Genomic DNA, 18,997 nt, shown 5'->3' on the forward strand with positions numbered 1-18,997 from the left:
GAAGTCAGACTTTGGTGTTGTGTGTAGCTTCATTACTAGATGCTTGGCAAAAAACACGTGACAAAACAAGGAAAATTGCCGGATTGAAGCATTCAGTTTTGGATGACGGTCAGGAGCTGATGTTTAAGCACTTGAATTATGGCAATATCGAGCTGGGTTGCTATTCTGAAAAGCGTTAGCAGCAACAGATAATGTGGCCCGTGACTAATCCCCAAAAAGCGCTTCTGCAACATAAAACAAAAGAAAGCCTTTAATTGAAAACATGTACAACAGTTTTTTAAGTAATCGATTGGTGAGCGTATGTTGCCGTTTCATATTATATTATACAAATTTAACACTACAGGTTTACAATACAACACGCCCCAGATACTTAATAAACACAGTGGGAAAAACGATTTAATAGCATGCGATTTCGTGAACTGCGTTGTATTTGCCTAAAGCAGCAGAGACACTACAATAGCGTGGGAACTGCATGCGCGGTGAATGTGTGCGATGTAATGCCTTTCACGATGTAAAAACTGCGCGGTCATTGCTGCCGTTGTGGCGGTTAGCGATGTAACATCATACATCCCTGAGCTGTCTAATAGTCTTATTGACCTAAGTGTGTCTGGTGAGTAGGACAATATTGCACTTGAACTGTATCTTTTCCGCAAAGAGGGCCAAGGTTCATGAAGTTTTCAACCCGATCCTTACGGTCTTGCGCACTTGGGGATGTATGATGTTACATCGCTAACCGCCACAACGGCAGCAATGACCGCGCAGTTTTTACATCGTGAAAGGCATTACATCGCACACATTCACCGCGCATGCAGTTCCCACGCTATTGTAGTGTCTCTGCTGCTTTAGGCAAATACAACGCAGTTCACGAAATCGCATGCTATTAAATCGTTTTTCCCACTGTGTTTATTAAGTATCTGGGGCGTGTTGTATTGTAAACCTGTAGTGTTAAATTTGTATAATATAATATGAAACGGCAACATACGCTCACCAATCGATTACTTAAAAAATGTTGTACATGTTTTCAATTAAAGGCTTTCTTTTGTTTTATGTTGCAGAAGCGCTTTTTGGGGATTAGTCACGGGCCACATTATCTGTTGCTGCTAACGCTTTTCAGAATAGCAACCCAGCTCGATATTGCCATAATTCAAGTGCTTAAACATCAGCTCCTGACCGTCATCCAAAACTGAATGCTTCAATCCGGCAATTTTCCTTGTTTTGTCCATGTTTTTTGCCAAGCATCTAGTAATGAAGCTACACACAACACCAAAGTCTGACTTCATCATTCGTGTGCTGTCATCTTCTGTGCAATTGTATCTGTAGTTAAAAATGTATTTCCCTAATGTGACCATATGTCATTGCATATGATGTCTGCCCCGTGGCGCATATGATGTCTTGTCTGGCCCGTTTGCCCATTTGCATGTAAAACGTTTTTATTTTGAGCAAGTGCATGTCATCTGTAGTAAAATAATATTTGTCATAATCCGTCATGTAAAACGTTTTTCATGTCATAATCCGTCACGTGCCCTGTGCTGTCATCTTCCGTGCAACAATTTATTTCCCTAATATAACCATATGTCATTCCATATGATGTCTGCCCCGTGGCGCATATGATGCCTTGAGAATCCCTCACGTGCCCCGTGCTGTCATTTTCTGTGCAATTGCATCTGTAGTTAAAAATGTGTTTCCCTAATGTGACCATATGTCATTGCATATGATGTCTGCCCCGTGGCGCATATGATGTCTTGTCTGGCCCGTTTGCTCATTTGCATATGCATATGATGTGTGGCCCGTGACTATGTTATGACGTCATCATGTTTGTCCCGTGGCGTGCTTATTTGGCGGCCCGTTTGCCCATTTGCATATGATGTGTGGCCCGTGGCTATGATATGACGTCATCATGTCATATCCCGTCATTTTAAGCCTCGATACAAAAAGCGTTTTTATTTTGTCTTGTCCTCGATTTTCATGTCATTCATTCCGTCACCTTCCATCTCCCATCTCCTATGTCACTCCTATGTCACCGCAGCACGCATGTCATTAATCCCGTCACCTTCCATCCCCTATGTCATCGCAGCACTCGTTGTCATGGCTAGCGATGTTATTGCCAATGCGCATTAGTAGCATGCGTTCTAAAAGCATGCGATGTAAAGCCTCCTGCGATGAGAAAGTCGCGTTGCGATGGCAGCGCGTGAAAACACCGTCGTTGTAATGGGTGTTGCCCGCACTTGGGCGAGATATTGACATTCGTGGACATTTCTGACTTGAGGGTTTCTCTATGTCAAAGGTTTATGTCTGCCGTAGTTACTATATGGGCAGTTCATGTATTTGCCAATTGGGGTATTTGCCCTTTTTTTAAATGCAATTTTGCACATTTCACATTTCACCTCTTGTGGGTTATTAGAGGATACCAAGATATGCCATGCAATGCAATTTGTGAAATTGTATCATTTTAATAAATCTATGTCTCATTACTGCACTGATCACAGTGGTATATTACACATGTTCTCAGAATCCTGGCACGGATGACACACTACACGTCACCATATGTGGACTTTTTAATTTATGTTTTCTTTCAATAGAGGGATCACGCTGTTGTTCCAAGACAAATTGGCACCCATGTTTCTTACACCTATTTAGGGTTGTTGACACTTGAATCCACTTTCTATGTTTAATGCACTGATTTCAAAACACCACTCTGTATTGTACTATGTCATGTGAGCAAGGCTGCTTGCTGGCCGCAACGCATCAGGGTGTTGGAGTAAAACTTTTCTACAGCAATGTTTATCTGAGTGAGCATCTTTCTTTGTCGAATCAGCCCGCATCATATATATTTATATATACATAATCTATAGATATTCTTTTAAAATATACATTATTTAATAAATTATACTGAAAATATTAACAATTATGTAAAAATTATAATTAAACATATATTAACAAAAAAGCTACATGACACTTAAGGAAATAAAAAAATAATATAAAACAAGAATACATTTGAATAAAATATGACTTTTTAAATAAATAATATAAACATTAGGAAACGAAATAAAAAAACAATCTAAAATAAACGACACTAGCAAAAGTGTTGGATGTTAAAGAAGTCACATTTATGATTCAAACTATAATTTAGGAGAAGAAGGGAAACTGTTTGAATTTGAAGGGATTAAATTCCGTATTCCCTCTCCAACGTAACCAAAATCAGGGAAGGTGTTGGACTTTGGAGGGGTTAGATTTACTATTCCCACTCTAATTTAAGCAACTGTAGGGGAAATGTTAGACTGTGGGGTGACTAGATTTACTAGTCTGACTCCAATGTATGCTAAATTATGAAAAGTGTTGGACTTGGTGGGAGTTAAATGTATTCTTCTCACTCCAATCTAAGCAACATCAGAGAAAGTGTTGGACTTTGGAGGGGTTAGATTTACTATTGCCACTCCAATGTAAGCAACTGTCAGCAAAGTGTTGGTCTTTGGAGGGATTAGATTTACTATTCCAACTCCAATGTAGAATAGCTCAGGGAAAGTTTTGGGCGGGGTTAAATTTATTAAGCAACAGTAGAGAAAGTGTTGGGCTTTTGAGGGGTTGGATTTACTATTGCTACTCAAACTTAAGCAAAAGCTGGGAAAGTGTTGGATTTTGGAGGGGTTAGATATACCATTCCAATTCCCAATCAATTTTTTAAATTATTCAAATACAATCAACACAGAGACATTCAAACATACTTAAAATAAAAATATAGACATTATAAATTAATAGAATTAAATGTAATAGAAATAAATACAATGCACAATTTTGCAAAACAAAAATATAAACAAAATAAGTAAATAAAACACATACAGCCAAAACGAATAATACATCTAAATTTTTTTTTAAATAATTAATATTATATACACCTATCAATGATTTAAAAGTTACTTCACATAAATTATGGATTAAATAAATTACATAGTCAACGGTCAACTAATCATTTAATTAACTTAAACAACTGTTACAAATAAAAAACAAAATTGTATCCTTCAACTACATTCCCTACCTATTCCCCTATAAGCACAACAACCCAGTACTTAATTATAAATCTGTAATTAAACTGTAGAACATTTAAATTACAAATTAGGAATCCTACTTACATAATTTAATGTACATTGTTTTACAACTAAAAACCAATAATTTATATTTAAAATAACTACCCTTAATCTCCAATAAAATGACTAATTACTTTTTAGGGGCCGATTCCGATCTAGGTCGGAAGGGCACCGAACACGATCCGGCCGGAAAAACTATGAGCCGTACGTGTGTTTTCCGGCCGACTCGTACAGCTGTACGAGCGAGCAAGTACGATGCGAGCTGTGTGAAATTCACCGACCGAGTCGTTTCTGGGTCCGAACCGCTCCGTACGTCTCAGTCGGAAGCTAACCGTGGCGTGCAATGGATGCGATTTACAACCGAGCCAGTACGATGCACGTGTCGGACAGCCTGTGCGAGCCGGAGTGTCCGGCTCGCAAAACGTCCGGGTGGTTGCCTTTGGGGGTCCGCGTCAGACCCCCTGACACCCGCAGCCCTATGACTCGGACACAGGGGTAGACCCATGGGTCTCCCCAACACAGGCATGTATGGTGCGGATGGCACCGACGCGTACCCACTGTAGTGGGTGCACCTTTCCGTGACATACCCATTCAGTCAATGGGAGCCCATGTACGCGTCGTACGACCGGCTCCCATTGACTTCTATGGCAGTCCGACCGAACCGAGTCCGGCAGCATATGGCCGCATCGTACTCGATCGGTAGGACTGCAGGCCGCCGGTTCGGTCGGAAAACACTCCGGATCCGGCTCGGTCGGAGTGCTTTCCGACCCGAATCGGAATCGGCACCCTAAAGTTTTAAATTAGACTTTAAACATTACAGACTATAACACAATGATCCCCAAAAAATAATCAATAACATGCTTTACATAATCGACTGCTAATTAAATATTCAATTAACACAAAATATTTCAAAATAAAAAACAATAATATGCAATTTATACACCTTTCCACTTTGTTCCCCTACACACCCAACAAGCCTTTAGCAAATTCAAAATTACTAATTAAGAGTAAAAGATTAATTGCACACTAAAACGTATGACTGAACTAAATAAAATAAAGCAAATTACAACAATGCTAATACCTACAAATAATATAACTAAAATAAAGTTCCATATCATTTCCCACAATATTTTTGACTTGACAAAACTTTTGAAACAATATTTTTGTACCATGATATTTTTGAAACAATATCTTGATCATTCACCACTCAAACAATTTCTGAAGTAGGGAGTTGTTGAGAGGATCTCTCTAGTTATGCTTAAGGTTATTTGTCCATAGGAGAAGTACTAATTTGATTGTAGATATTTTTTTTCCAGGATAACTAATCTGCATGACATTGGGAAAAACATGCATGATGTGAATGTAAATAGGACCTCGGAAAATTTTGTACAGATTGGTTAAGGGAGATAGAAGTTATTAGGGCAGCGGGTGGGGGTGGGGGGTCTGAATTATGTGTGTCACATTTGTATTCCCAAAGAAGAGGTTTGAGGAACAATAATTCAAAAACCGCTTGTACAATGATGATATGCAAACAAAGAACACTGTCTCTTGTGAGCTTCTATGATTTGGTCTACAAATGTCTAATGTTTTAGATATGCTCAAAACAGAATGGTAGATTATTATCTACACAATTGGGTTTGTGAACTGGTAAACAAACCTACATTTCAATCCAAATTGGAATGTTATTGGAGGAGGAATGTTATGTCCTATTGGACGCTTTGTGGTTTGTGAAGTATCTCTCTCACAAAGAATCACATTGTGAGAAATATTTTGCTGGAGCACTGTTGGTGTTAAGATGAGCACACACCAACCCGAGAAGAGATTACAGCACACTCTCAGGTCAGGTAGTGCCTCCTCTTCCATGAAAATAAAAATGCAAATTTCTTTCTGGTTTGTAAAGCAGGTTTCTTAGTTTCTGGATTGACAGTCAAATTGTAAAAAAAAAAGTTATGGAGGTCTTGGAGAAGGGGAAAGAACTCAAATAATGTTTTGCATAGTGGGTCTGCACAAGTCAATCAATCAACCAGCATTTGTAAATCGCAACACTGTCACCGGTAAGGGTAATTGGCACTGTGTCTCCATTGAAGAGCCAGGTCTTGAGTCTCTTTCTGAAGTCTGCCAGAGAGGAGGCTGTGCGGAGCTGGAGGCGCAGGTCATTCCAGGCTTGGCAGCATTGTAGGAGAAGGAGCAGCCACAGCTGCAGCTGAGACAGATGAGGAGTGGAGGTGTCTGAGGAGTTGGTGGAAGTTCACTTGAAGGTTGATGTAGGCAGGACCAATGTCGTTGAGGGCTTTGTGGGCATGAGTGATGATCTTGAACTGGCATCTCTTCTGGATGGGGAGCCAGTGGAAGTCTCTCGGGTGGGTGTTAATGGGGGTTTGTTTGGGTAGGTCCAGGATGAGTCTGGCTGCAGCATTCTGTATGATCTGGAGTCTTCTGAGGAGCTGGGTGGAGATACCAACATAGAGGGTGTTGCCGTAGTCGAGGCGGCTGGTGACGAGGGCTTGAGTGACAGTCTTTCTGGTGTTGGTTGGGATCTTTCTGAAGATTCTGCGGTGCATGTGAAGTGTGTGGAATCAGGAGGAGGCGACTGCGTTGACTTGTTGTTTCATGGTCAGTTGGCTGTCGAGAATGATGCCGAGGTTGCATGCTTGGTCGGTAATTGTGGGTGTAGGTCTGAGTTCTGCAGGGCACCAGCTGTGGTCCCATGAGGAGTTGTTCTTCCCGAAAATTAGTACTTCAGACTTGTCGGAGTTGAGTTGGAGGCAGTAGTCTCTCATTCATTTGGTTACTTTGGTCATGGCATTGAAGAAGTTGGTTTGGCTTTGGAGGGTTCTTAGGTAAGTGAGAGGATCAGTTGAGTTTCATCTGCATAGGAGATTATGTTGAGTTCATGGGATTTGATGCCATCTGTGAGAGGGGTCATATAGATGTTGAACTGGGTGGGGCTAAGGGATAATCCCTGTGGAACGCCACATATGATGTCTTTGGGTGGGGAGGTGAAGGGAGCCAGTCGGATGCTCTGTGTGCATCCTGTAAGAAAAGAGGCAATCCACTTGAGGGTGTCTTGCTTATGGATTGAGGATCATGCACTTTAGGCAGTTGAAGCAGAGGAAATGAGTGTAGGGCATGATTATATAGAGCCCTGCACCAAGAGCACTTTGTGCAAATGCCCCGTGGTCTTTGGGAATGGTTGGATGCGTGCAGGGCACCCTCAAGACCGAGTTCACTGGGCTTTGTGGATTAGAAGACTTATGGCAGGACCTGTTCCCAGCACATTAGGACGTTGTGACTGGGCAGACAGCATAGCTGAAGGTCAACCATGGGCCCCGAAAGTCCACAGGGCACAGCCTTCAGCTGTGCTCAGCAAAGTCTGGGGGCAGTGGATCAACAGACTGTGACACTCTCGACCATCAAAGTTTTAATAACATCCTCAATAAACTTTTAAGATTTAAGGAAGTCATTCTCAGGTGGTTCAATTATTTTCTTGCCAACTGTGTACATCTTGTAAAGATGGATAACTCATAATCTATTCCCCCTTTCAATCACTGGTGGTGTCCTGCAAAGTTCCAGCCTCTCTCCAAAATATTTTACCCATTCCAAATTAAGACGGAGAATGCAGTAGTAATAATTAAATCAAGTACCAATAATAATCAACTATACTTAAAAATCTCCAAAAAACTGATTAATGCCTTTTAAGATTGTGACTAAATCCCTAAAAACATGGTGTTTATACTTCTGCAGTGGGATCATGACACCAAAATCTATGAAGATTAGTTGTCCGAAATGAAGACAGGTGTTCACTTCTTTCACAGCACCAGTGGTAAAATTGCTCACTTAACCATGCCATCTCATTTTCATCATATTGTAAATTCATCCAGAATGATTCTTCATTTTTTTTAAAAAAGTAACGCTTATGCTGAGCCATTAAATTTCTGCATTGGTGTACATTCATTTGTCATCTCTTGCATCAATTACAGGAAACTCATTAATAAGCAAGTGACAATAGCAAATCTTAAGCCCTTCAAATCAATATCTCATTCTGCCACAGTACTGCTAGACCGACTGTGCCATTGAAAGCAATAACAAAGCCACCACTTCCACTGTACAACTGTGTACATTGCCCCTATGGCAGGCCTTCCAAGTCCTAAAGACAGGGTGCAACACACGACACAGGCGGGATATGTACTTTGTATGTCCTGAGAGTAAAACAGGGAAAACTACAGTTTTTAATGTAAAAAGACATTGGTCGCCTGAGTGGGAAGTACAGGGTTACATGCTGACCCCTCAGCAGTGCTAACTCCTTAACGGTGTGACCAAAGTATGCAGTCCAAGGTATCAAACAACTACTTACATCATGCCTTCTTCTAGCTCAAGATGAAATTGATGTAACTAGTTGCAGTGTGCAGCTTTAGCTTTAAAACACCAGTGCCTTTCCGGGAACACATGATGCCTGTTCCATGAGACAGCTTTCTGTCTTCCTGGAGAGACGTGCCAATGACTCTCAGAAAGGAGAACAATGAAGGATTGCAGGCCAGGGTGCTGTTACCTCCCTCCTGCAAGAAGCCACTTAGGTGTTAGCCCCAAAATGCAGGCTTCAAAGGGGAAGCCACATTTGAAGGACAGTTGTATCACACTAGGGAGGAGGTCCCATTTTTGAGGCATACAGGCTGGAATGGGGAGCAGAGAGGAGAAACCAGTTGCCAAACTGGTTTCTCCAGGAGCATGTAGCCCTGAGGTAGCCACACCCCGGGTGTACATTAGTTAGGTCTGAACACTGAGAGAGGGATCTTGCAATTTTGGTAGTGGGCAGAATGGTGCATCCTGAGGTATCCACATGCCACACGCCACATGAAGTGGTCACCAGGTCGGAGGGAACCTGGTAGCCCATTGGTTACCAACCACAACCTGCCCTGATGGCACTCTCCGACTATAAAAGGGGTTCTGTGGCCTATGTGGGACATCGACCCTGCAACCAGGACCCCCCTTACCAGCTCCGTGGACCGAGGAGTCCCTGCAGGAAGACCCCCATTGACCACATCGCATCCACAGCATCATTAGTGCACCCTCAGCATCCTTCTTCATTTTCATCAGTACCATTCCATAGGAATCCATTGCAAAACGGATAAAGTGCCTGGAACTGCGGAAAGGACTGCTTCTTCTGTGAAGGTAGCTGTTCTTGAGGACGTTGCTGGTCCCCCTGACTAGCTGCCTGCTGGAGTTGGTCGCCCGAGTACCTCTAGCTGAGCACATGGACACTTACCAAAGTTTTCTCTGAAAAAGTTTCAAAGTGTCCAATTAGTTGACTTTGCCAAGGATTTTTAGCGGTTGAATGAAATTACTTTGATTTATTATTGCTTGTAAAATCTATATCTTCGGAACCCTTCAGTAGATCTTTTTTGTTCTAGTGTCCAAATTCTTATAAAAATATAGTCTATTTTTATGAATTGCTGTCGGAGTTCTTGAGTGTTGTGTTAAATTCTTCTTCAATTGTTTTGTTGCTGTTTAAATGCCTAACACTTGTTCCTCTGAGTAATACTTGCTGCCCAGTGCCAAAGCTACCCGTGTTTGAGCAGAGGGTTTTAAAGATGAAACCTACTGGACCTAAAGGGGACTCAGGACAAACAAATCAGCAGCCTTTTGCTTACAAGAACCTAATTGAATATCTAACAGGAAGCCCTGTCTTCATGCTCCTTTTCTTTAATGTCTGGGTATCCACCCTTCAGCCATAGGAATTCAGCCAATACAATTCTACTGCTTGAGAACATGTCATCTCCAACCCACGCACACAGCCCTATTACTATAAATGTTGCACGCATTCACTGCACATAAACAAACTCTGACACGCACGTCAGTGTAAAGATCAGGGGTTCACATAGCAGTGGAACTTTACACAAGAGGGTCTCTATAGGCTACCCTCTCCCTGACACAGAGGGTCTAGTCACAATACTGATTATCAAACACTTGGTACACTGCCACCACCACTTATTTGTGATGTACCGAGGGCATGAGTGTATGCTTTGTGCACACGTTCTGGTCACAGAACATGTTCTGGACCTCACATTATGTGGGACCATGTCGTGGCACACACGTTAGTTTAGAGTGAGGCCAACTACAAACAAAAAGTCAGAATACTAGACAATGGATCCTTGCTAGGGCACAAATGTATGTCTGTGTGACGTCCCATGCTTTTAAATTAGTACTGGGCTGTCTCAGTCGGGAGTTTGCCAGTTTCCAGAAAGCATTGGGCACCATCAAACATCTTTAAATTACCCCAGAACAAAAAGGATCTTGTCCCCATTGGCAGGACAAACACAATAATTTTTTTGTAATGGTTGCCACGCATTGCGGCGTAGGCCTTGTTAGGAATATACACCATAAAGATATCCTGGGGACACCTTTTCATGATGTACATGTACATCAGAAAGCAGAGAAGGGGTTATTCTCAAGTATAAGGGTAGTGAAGGAAAAGACAGAAAAATATGTACGTTTTCAAGTAATATATAAGTGGGTCATGGCACTGATTTATCCATGCAGGGGAACTAGTTGGCTGTAGGCGAAGGTTAGATATGCTGGCAAAAGTTCCCCTCCAACATAGTCACTGATGTGGAGAAACATTTGTGCAAGTGCTGAGGATTCCTGAAAAATCTGTGTGTTTTGATCAGGCTCTATAGGTGCTCACAATCTCAATGCTTATATTGTCATAAATTCCTCTCAGTGAGACGAAGAAAGTGCACCACCCTCAGATTCACTTGGCATTGCTTTCGCAAGTTGAGGGTGTAGAAGGTATTCGTAGCAAACCCTTGTACAGAGGGTGTTTGAAGAAGATACTTTGGGCCAGATGTACAAAGCATAGTCCTGATCACAAGTGGCCCGCCTTGCAGAATCACGCTGTTTGCAACTGGAAAAATGCTTTTTCAAATGTGCAAAATGCAAAATGTGATTTGGAAACTTGTTGCATTTACAATTCAGTATTTGTGTTTAGGGCATCCCTTCCAAATACTGAATTGGTATGATATGCATTACTGTTTTGCGACTGAATGGACAAGTTACTTACCTTCGGTGACGCCTTATGTGGCAGAGACATAATGTAGCCGCCGATTCTTACCTTTAAAATTTCCAGGGGTCAGACTGGATCTGGAAGATTTTTCTTCGAGCAATACACTTGCGCACAGGTAGGTGGAGTTAGTCAGCTCTATGTGATGTCGTCGGCATCATCTCCACCACCGTGACTTCTATGTCACCTATATAAGCACCACATAGGTGTGCTGATGTTAGTTACGTTTTGTGACTTTCCAAGCCAGGAGTGCGGAGCAATGAAGAGCACTGACATTGGTGTGTTTCTGAACAGCCTTGACCCTAAGAATATTTCCGCAGTGGAGAGAAGATAGATGCGTTGGTAAGAAATCTGCGGCTAGATCTTGTCTTTACCAGATAAGGCATTACTCAAGATAAGTAACTTGTCCATCTGATAGACACATCTAGCCGCAGATTTCATACCTTTCAATAGATACCCAAGCAATACCACCCCGGACGAGTGACTGTTGACAAGGGTAGAGCAGGAAGTCCTGTAGGACAGAGCACCCAAAAAGACCATCCCCGCGGACTTGACTGTCTCGCCAGTAGTGCTTAGTGAACAGGTGAAGCGATGCCCATGTTGCTGTCTGACAAATGTTGAGGACTGGGACACCACGTTGCAAAGCCGTGGTAGCAGCCTTAGCTATGGTAGAATGAGCCCATAAGCCTTCAGGTGGCTCCTTTTTGGCCAAAGCATAGCAGATTTTGATGCATAGGACGACCCATCGAGAGATCATCCTTATCTGCACCAAAGGGCCCTTCTTCACTTCCATGTACCACACGAAAACCAGGACTGAGAATGAGACCTACGGGGCGAACGATGCGGTGCTGAGTGTGCGGCCACAAGTAGCTTTAGGGACTGCTCCTCAAATCTGTCAGAGCCATGGCCCGGCAGTCGAAGCACGACTTTGAATAATGGTCGCACTCCAGGCACGAAAGGCAGAGCAGGTGTGGATCCATTACCAACATGGCTTGGCGACAGGCGCCACACGGCTTGAATCCGGAAGCCTTATTGGACAAAAAGTTGAAAAAATCCTGTCAAAAAGAGACAAAGGGTAGCTGCTCAGAGAAAAATATCCCAGATCCAGTCTGATGCCTGGGAAATTCAAAGGTAAGGAATCTGCGGCTAGATGTCTCTATTAGATTCTGGCTGCAAAGCAGTAATACTTTACCACCAGTTGAAAACTGGTGGTAACCCATTCGTAAAGGGGAAGGGATCCTTAGGGACCCCTTCGAGAATGTAAATAAAGATAGTTTTTAAGAGTATTCAGTGGTTCCAAAATGGGCTGCATTAAAAAAAAAGATTGCTTTGTTAAAAAGCAATCACCGACTTAGTGGTGTGCTGACCTCAGCAGGCCACCATCCATGTGCTGAATGTGATTCCTAATGAATGGCAAACTGCGATCTACCTCATTCATATTCATGAGGTAGGTCGATTTGTGACATTTTTGGAATCCCTAAATGAAACCCAATGAGTTTCATACATTAGGAATACCGATTTCCTAATTGCAATTTGGAGTGAATCGCAATTAGGAAATCGGTATTTCTAATGTTTGTACATCTGGACCTTTGTTCCTTTCATGACTTCCCAAGTTTACTCAATCATTTTGATATTGGGACTTATACTCTTGAATGAATTTCTCTAACTCTGATGTCTAAGTTCAATAATTGTGCTCATCTCAAATGGACAAAAGAGATAACTTTTTGTCAGATTTATTTTTTATCAACATTTACTCATATTTATTAAAGTTATTCTGGTTTCTATCTATGACTGCAACCCGATGACATCAGGAAATAAAAAAAAAAAGCAGAATTGGTCGGTGTGTTTCAAATGGGTTCTGCTCATTTAGTCCACCTGGGTCTTTTGCATTTAAACACCATGGGGCAGATTTATGTTAGACTTGAGCCACTTTTACGCCGCCGTTGCGTCACTTTTGTGACGCAGCGGCGGCGTAAACCATGCGCCATGTTGCGCCTTATTTACAACGTGACGCATCTAGGGAGATGCGTCACGTTGTAAAGCCCTGCGCTACATTAAACCTGCGTCAGGTTTAATGTATGCAGGGGGGCGTTCCATCGGAAAAAGCCTCGGAAAAGTGACGCAGTGAAATCTACAAGATTTCACTCAGCCACTTTTCCGACGCTGCTGCGTCAAAACCTTGCGCCTGCTTGTAGCAGGCGTAAAGCATGACGCAGCATGTTAGGTATGGGCAGCCCCTAAACATTGCTGGAGTTGCGTCGTGCTTGCGACACGACTCCAGCAATGCACCGCCCTTACGCCATCAGATGCGTCACGCATCTGTTTATCCTTACGCCACGATGCGCTGCATTGTAAATGCGGCGCATCTGTGGTGGCGCAAGGGTAAACTTGCGTGACGCATCTTTCCTCGCGCATCCCTGCTGGTTTGCAGGGATGCGCCAGGAAACATAAATGTGCCCCCCAGTTTTTGGACCTGCGGGTGAGTTTCATTACCTGAGTCTCAATCACAGTAATTTCATGGTAATTGGATTGAGCGTGTTTACAGCCAGTGTCTGCCTTTCAAGATAATACTGATGCAGTGCAGCTAAGGTAAGGGGTGCTGGGATGGTTACACATGGTCATGTGTGCACACCGTTGTACTTAGGTGTGAGAGCTGCACAAGACACTGCACTGTCGTGTGTAGCCTTGTAGATGCAGATAGGTAACAAGCCTGTGGCAAATTTAAAATGCAAATTCAAAGTGTCGGAATAAGCACTTTTGACAGTCCTCAACTCTCTTTTTAAATATCAATAGGTCACCCTTAAGTAGGCCGTATTGCCCATAAAGACAGGGTACATAGTATATAAAGTAGGGCATATAAAAGTTAATGTTGAACATGTTCTCACAGTAAAATATCCCCAGAACCTATTTTCTCTGCAGAAAGGCTGGCTGCTTCCAAAGGGAAACACAGGGCTGCCTGGCTACATTAATAAATGCTACATTTGTATTGGTAGCAGTTAGCGATATATATTCGAAGGACTCATTTTAACAGTTACTCAGAATCCACTTTAATGATGAAATCGAGTTTTGTCTAACTATTAAGCAACAGGTATTCTTTAAAGTTATAATTGTTTTCTTAAAATCTTTAAGGCCTTTCTGTGCTTTTCAACTGTCACCTGGCAGCTGTTTGTTTCCCCTGTGGTGAGATGTAGATGAATTCCAACACAGGACAAAGGGCTTGGGTGTGAGGAGGTGTTGGCCTTCCCCTGACAGGACGGCCTTGGGGCTGGCGCAAGGACTAGTTACCCTTCAAAGAGGCCTACCTTGTCACAAGTGGATTCACCAGACTGCCTCCTTCCTTTGCCTCTTAAGTCAACTGTCCCAGAACTGGTATTGAGTGACCACAAGAGAAAATTAGCCCATTACTATAACCACACCTGTGGATGTGCACAAGAAGCTCTCACCAGGGGAAGAATGGTTCTGCCTTATTGGACTGTACCAGAATGCTGTGAAGGAGGTTGAGACAGGGTGGCGGGATGAGGTGGCATCCTAGGATTGACCAGGGTTGCCTTGTCATCTAGAACTTTCCACCCATACTTGTAAAGCCCTGCACAAGGGTGGGACGGAGCAAGATCCTGGACAAGGATGGCAACAACACCAGAATCATGGGCAGCTGGAAGGAAAGGCCAGTTCATTCCCTGCTAAGGAATTTGCGTCTAACTCATCGGTAGCTCCAGGGTCAGTGGCACTGGCCCCCTTATGCCCCCTGAAGACTAGTTAGTGGAAGATCTGCCACTCCAAGTGCCCTGCAAAACAGGCAGGATGCTCTGGGTCTTGGCCCGTGGACAGGAGGATGCTCTGCTGGCTGGTAGTGGAAGGGCTGTGCAAGAAGCCCCCACCAGCAGGAGAGGAGCATCAGAAACAAGGAGAGGAGAAGGCTGGTGAAGGGAACCATTAGAACCAGCTCCCTACCAAGTGTGCTCTGTTAGAAGCCAGAAGGCCTGTTGAAGAGACTCCTGGTGGCTACAGCTTGCCACCGGTAGTAAAATGAGCCCATGGTTTAGGGAATTGGCCTAACGGGGCTTGAGTGATGCACCTTTAACAGTATTCCCATTTAAACATGGCCAAGAAGAAGAATGAGCTAGTAGGACTCCACTGCTATTTCTGGAAGAGAAATGCATCTTTATATATAAATATATATACAGTTTGGGAGTAGGCGTGTGCAGGGCGCCTCCCAAAGCCATACTTCAGACCCAGGCACCCCACCCCCCAAAGTTCTGCTTGAAGTCACGTTTCCCTGGGACCTCATATCTCATGACACCAAAGTGGAATGAGTAGAGCGCCACAGCGCCCCATACTGAAATGGAGCCACACTCCGTGATTACTGTGGCGCACCAGCACCAACTTGCTGCTCCCATTGTGGGCAGGAGCAGAAGGACAAAGGCAGAGCAGCTCCCGCCGTGGGAGCAGAAAAGGAGCTGCTTCCGCTACGGCAGGAGCCAATGGAGAAAGATCAGCCTGGCAGCGCAGACGTGGGTTCCCTGCTCTGTCACTTAAAAAAAAGGCGCTCTTTCCTTTTTACTGGCCCCACCTGGGAACACCCCATAATCACCTGCAAGGGCTTGATTGTGGTATGATTTCTTTCTTGTGGTGACCAAAGAAGGGACGGGGGAACTATCAACTTAATTTCTAAGTGTTATAGACTCCCAGATCATAAGAGGCATGACCTGAGGAGATTTCATCATATTTTAAGCTATGTCTTGGGCTTTTCAGTTCGGAGTGCCGGGACCCCTAGTAGGTGGTCCTATGGCTGCAGTATGTGGCCTGAAATTATTAAGGATAGATTCTGGCACATGTTTGTGTTTTAAAAATGCTTTATTGACAGATTTGTTCATGAACAATGCAATGATTATATTTATAACAGTTGCATTGGTGTATGGTTATTGCTTTTAATGGTAACCTAATGGTAACTTTTAACATGAGATTATTGTTTTTTGGTGAGGTGGTGACCCCTTGGCAAAGCCAACAGGCCAGGTTATTAAAAATGACATCACTTATATTGTGATGTTTCATCTGGTACAGGCCTGGTTGTTTAAAATAACATCCATTATATTGTGTTGTTTCATCTGGTATAGGTAGTGGGTATTATGATTGTGGGGTTCATGTCCCACTAGGGGTCAAATGTGATATAAGGGAGTCACCAAAGTTATTTTCATTTACCTACTGTATATATTTATCATTCACTGCATGGTAATTAGCAATGTGTGTGAATTAAATGTATGTTTCCTTTTTCAAAGAGAACGGATTGACTTGACAATAATTTATTTAGTGCTGCTATTGTGTGGCAGGGAATGGAGATTACTACGCAACAACACCCCCACTGAGTAGGCTAGCCTGAAAGAGACAACTTCTTTAGTGAGATACTTGGTTCCCAGTAAGGAGATAATTGTGCACCTCTTACTTGCACAGAACTAGCATCCTGTAAAACTAATTACCCAATTTGATACAGGCGGTTAAGCGTTCTTATCCTCAGGACCACAGGGTATTTATTTACCAGGAAATGCTATATCTTTCTATTTACTAGCCCTTTTTTTTAAATCAGTGGGCACCCATAACCAAGATCTGATGACATTCTCGTTGGATGGGAAGATCTAGTCAACCTGCAATTAAGAAAAGATTGACTTGTTCCAAGATCGTCTTAGCATTTTCTAATGCAATTTGTTGACGTTCTTCCTGGGAAAGGGGTCAGGAACTATTTTGGCCCAACTCAAATATTTAAGAGACAGTGATCTTTTATCTCTAGAGTGGTGTAGGTTCCTAACCCTTAAGGGAAACTCTCTGCTGATGTGTTACATTAAGTGCTCTGGTGTACTGCACTATGGACTATTGTGTTCAGAGTAAACAGTACAGAGGGAGTCAATTGCGATGGGGTGTTAAGAGTCAAGAGTGGGTATCATTCTGGATACTTACAGAACACAGCATATGTTATTTTCCCTTCTTGGGAGAGATTATTCAACAAACTAAAAACAGTAATAGAAACAGACTTTGATGTATCAATAATTTGTATAATTATATTGAAAAACATTAATACCATACTCCCTTTGAGCACTGATGAATGGCACATTGCTGAAAGATACAGTGAACCTCACTGTCTGAATAAACTACTATGCTTCCTGAAAACCTCATGTCCAGTACCTCAAACAGGCCATGATTGCAAGTGGGTTGGCAGGTGGTGTGGCATTTCTGGTACTCGGTAAATAGAGGCACTGATGGAATAAACGCCGGAATAAACAAAAACCTCAACCGCAAGCTACAGAACATCCAGAACGCCGCCGCAAGACTAGTCCTTAGCCAAAACACTGCCACATCTCCCAGGACCTGCGCACACTCCACTGGCTCCAAATTGAGGTGAGAATCACTTTCAAGATACTTTCCACGCACACAAGGCCCTCCACGGCACCAGACCAACATACCTGAATAGCTGACTCAAATTCCACGCACCCCAAAGGACCCTACGATCAGCCCAGCTCTGCTACGCCGTGGTCCCCCGCACCAAAAAGACCAGATCAGGAGGCCGCTCCTTCTCCTTCCTCGCGGCCAAGGCATGGAACGCCCTTCCGCTCCACCTCAGACAGACAAGATCGCTCCCCATCTTCCCAAGAAACCTCAAAACCTGGCTCTTTGACAGACCCCCTCCTTGATGGAATGATATCTGCACCCCCCACCCCTAGCGTCTTGAGACCCTTACGGGTGAGTAGTCGCGCTTCAACAACATTGATTGATTGATTGATTGATTGATAGGTGAGTTTTTTGCTGGATGAGGTAAATACTTCCTATTCCGAGTTTTTCCTAGAAAATTGGCAATAACACACAGAATTTGGAGCTCACGCTTCTGAATTCAGCACATATAAGTATTTACTCGTCAGCTTTCCCCTATAAATTTATAAGCAAGTTGGACATGGGTGGGAAACTCACCATAAGACGTGTAATTCCAAACACTGTGCATACATTAAAACTGAAGACTCACATAACCTGTGCACCTAAGTGGAAGAAGTATACAGTAAGTCACAGCTAGGCAAGTGAGTTACTTTAGAGATAGACATTGCTTCTTATTGAGTTTGGCAAACAGTTTTGGGATGTCCCATTACGAGCTTCTCTTGCCTAACAGCTGCAGATCATAACATGTATTTCTTTTACAAAGGAGACGAAGAGATTGTACCTTTTGGAGAAATTATACAGATCAGACAAAGGCTTGCGGATCTGGCTGACAGTTCTTGATAGTTTTGTGTCTGCCCACTTCAGAAGCTGTTGAATTCCCTTAAAGCAAAGTACAAAAATGATGGTTACACACACAGTTAAGCAGATCAAGAAAGGCAGTTCATAAAGATGCATAAAATAATAGAAGCAGAGGCCCAATATTATCCCTCAAAGAAGATTGATATGCCAAAACACTTACTCATTTGTGCCATCTGGGATGGAACAGCGTTTCAACAGTCATCACTTTTGCAACCAAGACCAGGCATCAACACCACTTTCCAAAATGTGTGATCCTAGCCAATTTCCTCTCATTCTCAATCAGACCAAAAAGTATTAGTTTGTCAAGATGGTACCTTGCATAGCCAATCTTCTTCAAATGGTGGCAACACATTGAGGTGGCTTGGCCAATAGATTCCTTAGCATTGTCTGTCCCTTAACAAGTAAAGAATATGAGCGGATGGCTTACCGTATTTTGAGCTGTCCATAGACAACTGCACATGTAGTAGATACTGTGACTATATTGTATTTCAGTTTCAAGCAAAAGCCCTCAACAGAAGACATGAGCATTCCCAAGTAGAGTACAAACTAAGATTTTTAATTTATTCAAAACCCGTTGGTCAGA

General features: G+C 42.9%; 1 protein-coding gene across 1 annotated transcript in view; it reads right to left on the bottom strand.

Moving 5' to 3' along the window:
• Positions 1–18,997, bottom strand: part of APOLTP (apolipoprotein lipid transfer particle homolog) — a 1,292,669-nt gene that overhangs the window by 86,450 nt on the left and 1,187,222 nt on the right. The window contains exon 67 of the mRNA XM_085632129.1: positions 18,338–18,435. Within this exon, the coding sequence (XP_085488255.1) occupies positions 18,338–18,435 (98 nt within the window). The remainder of the gene's footprint in view (positions 1–18,337; positions 18,436–18,997) is intronic.

The sequence above is a fragment of the Triturus cristatus genome, chromosome 10 (genome assembly GCF_964204655.1).
Source record: "Triturus cristatus chromosome 10, aTriCri1.1, whole genome shotgun sequence".
Classification (NCBI taxonomy): Eukaryota; Metazoa; Chordata; class Amphibia; order Caudata; family Salamandridae; genus Triturus; species Triturus cristatus.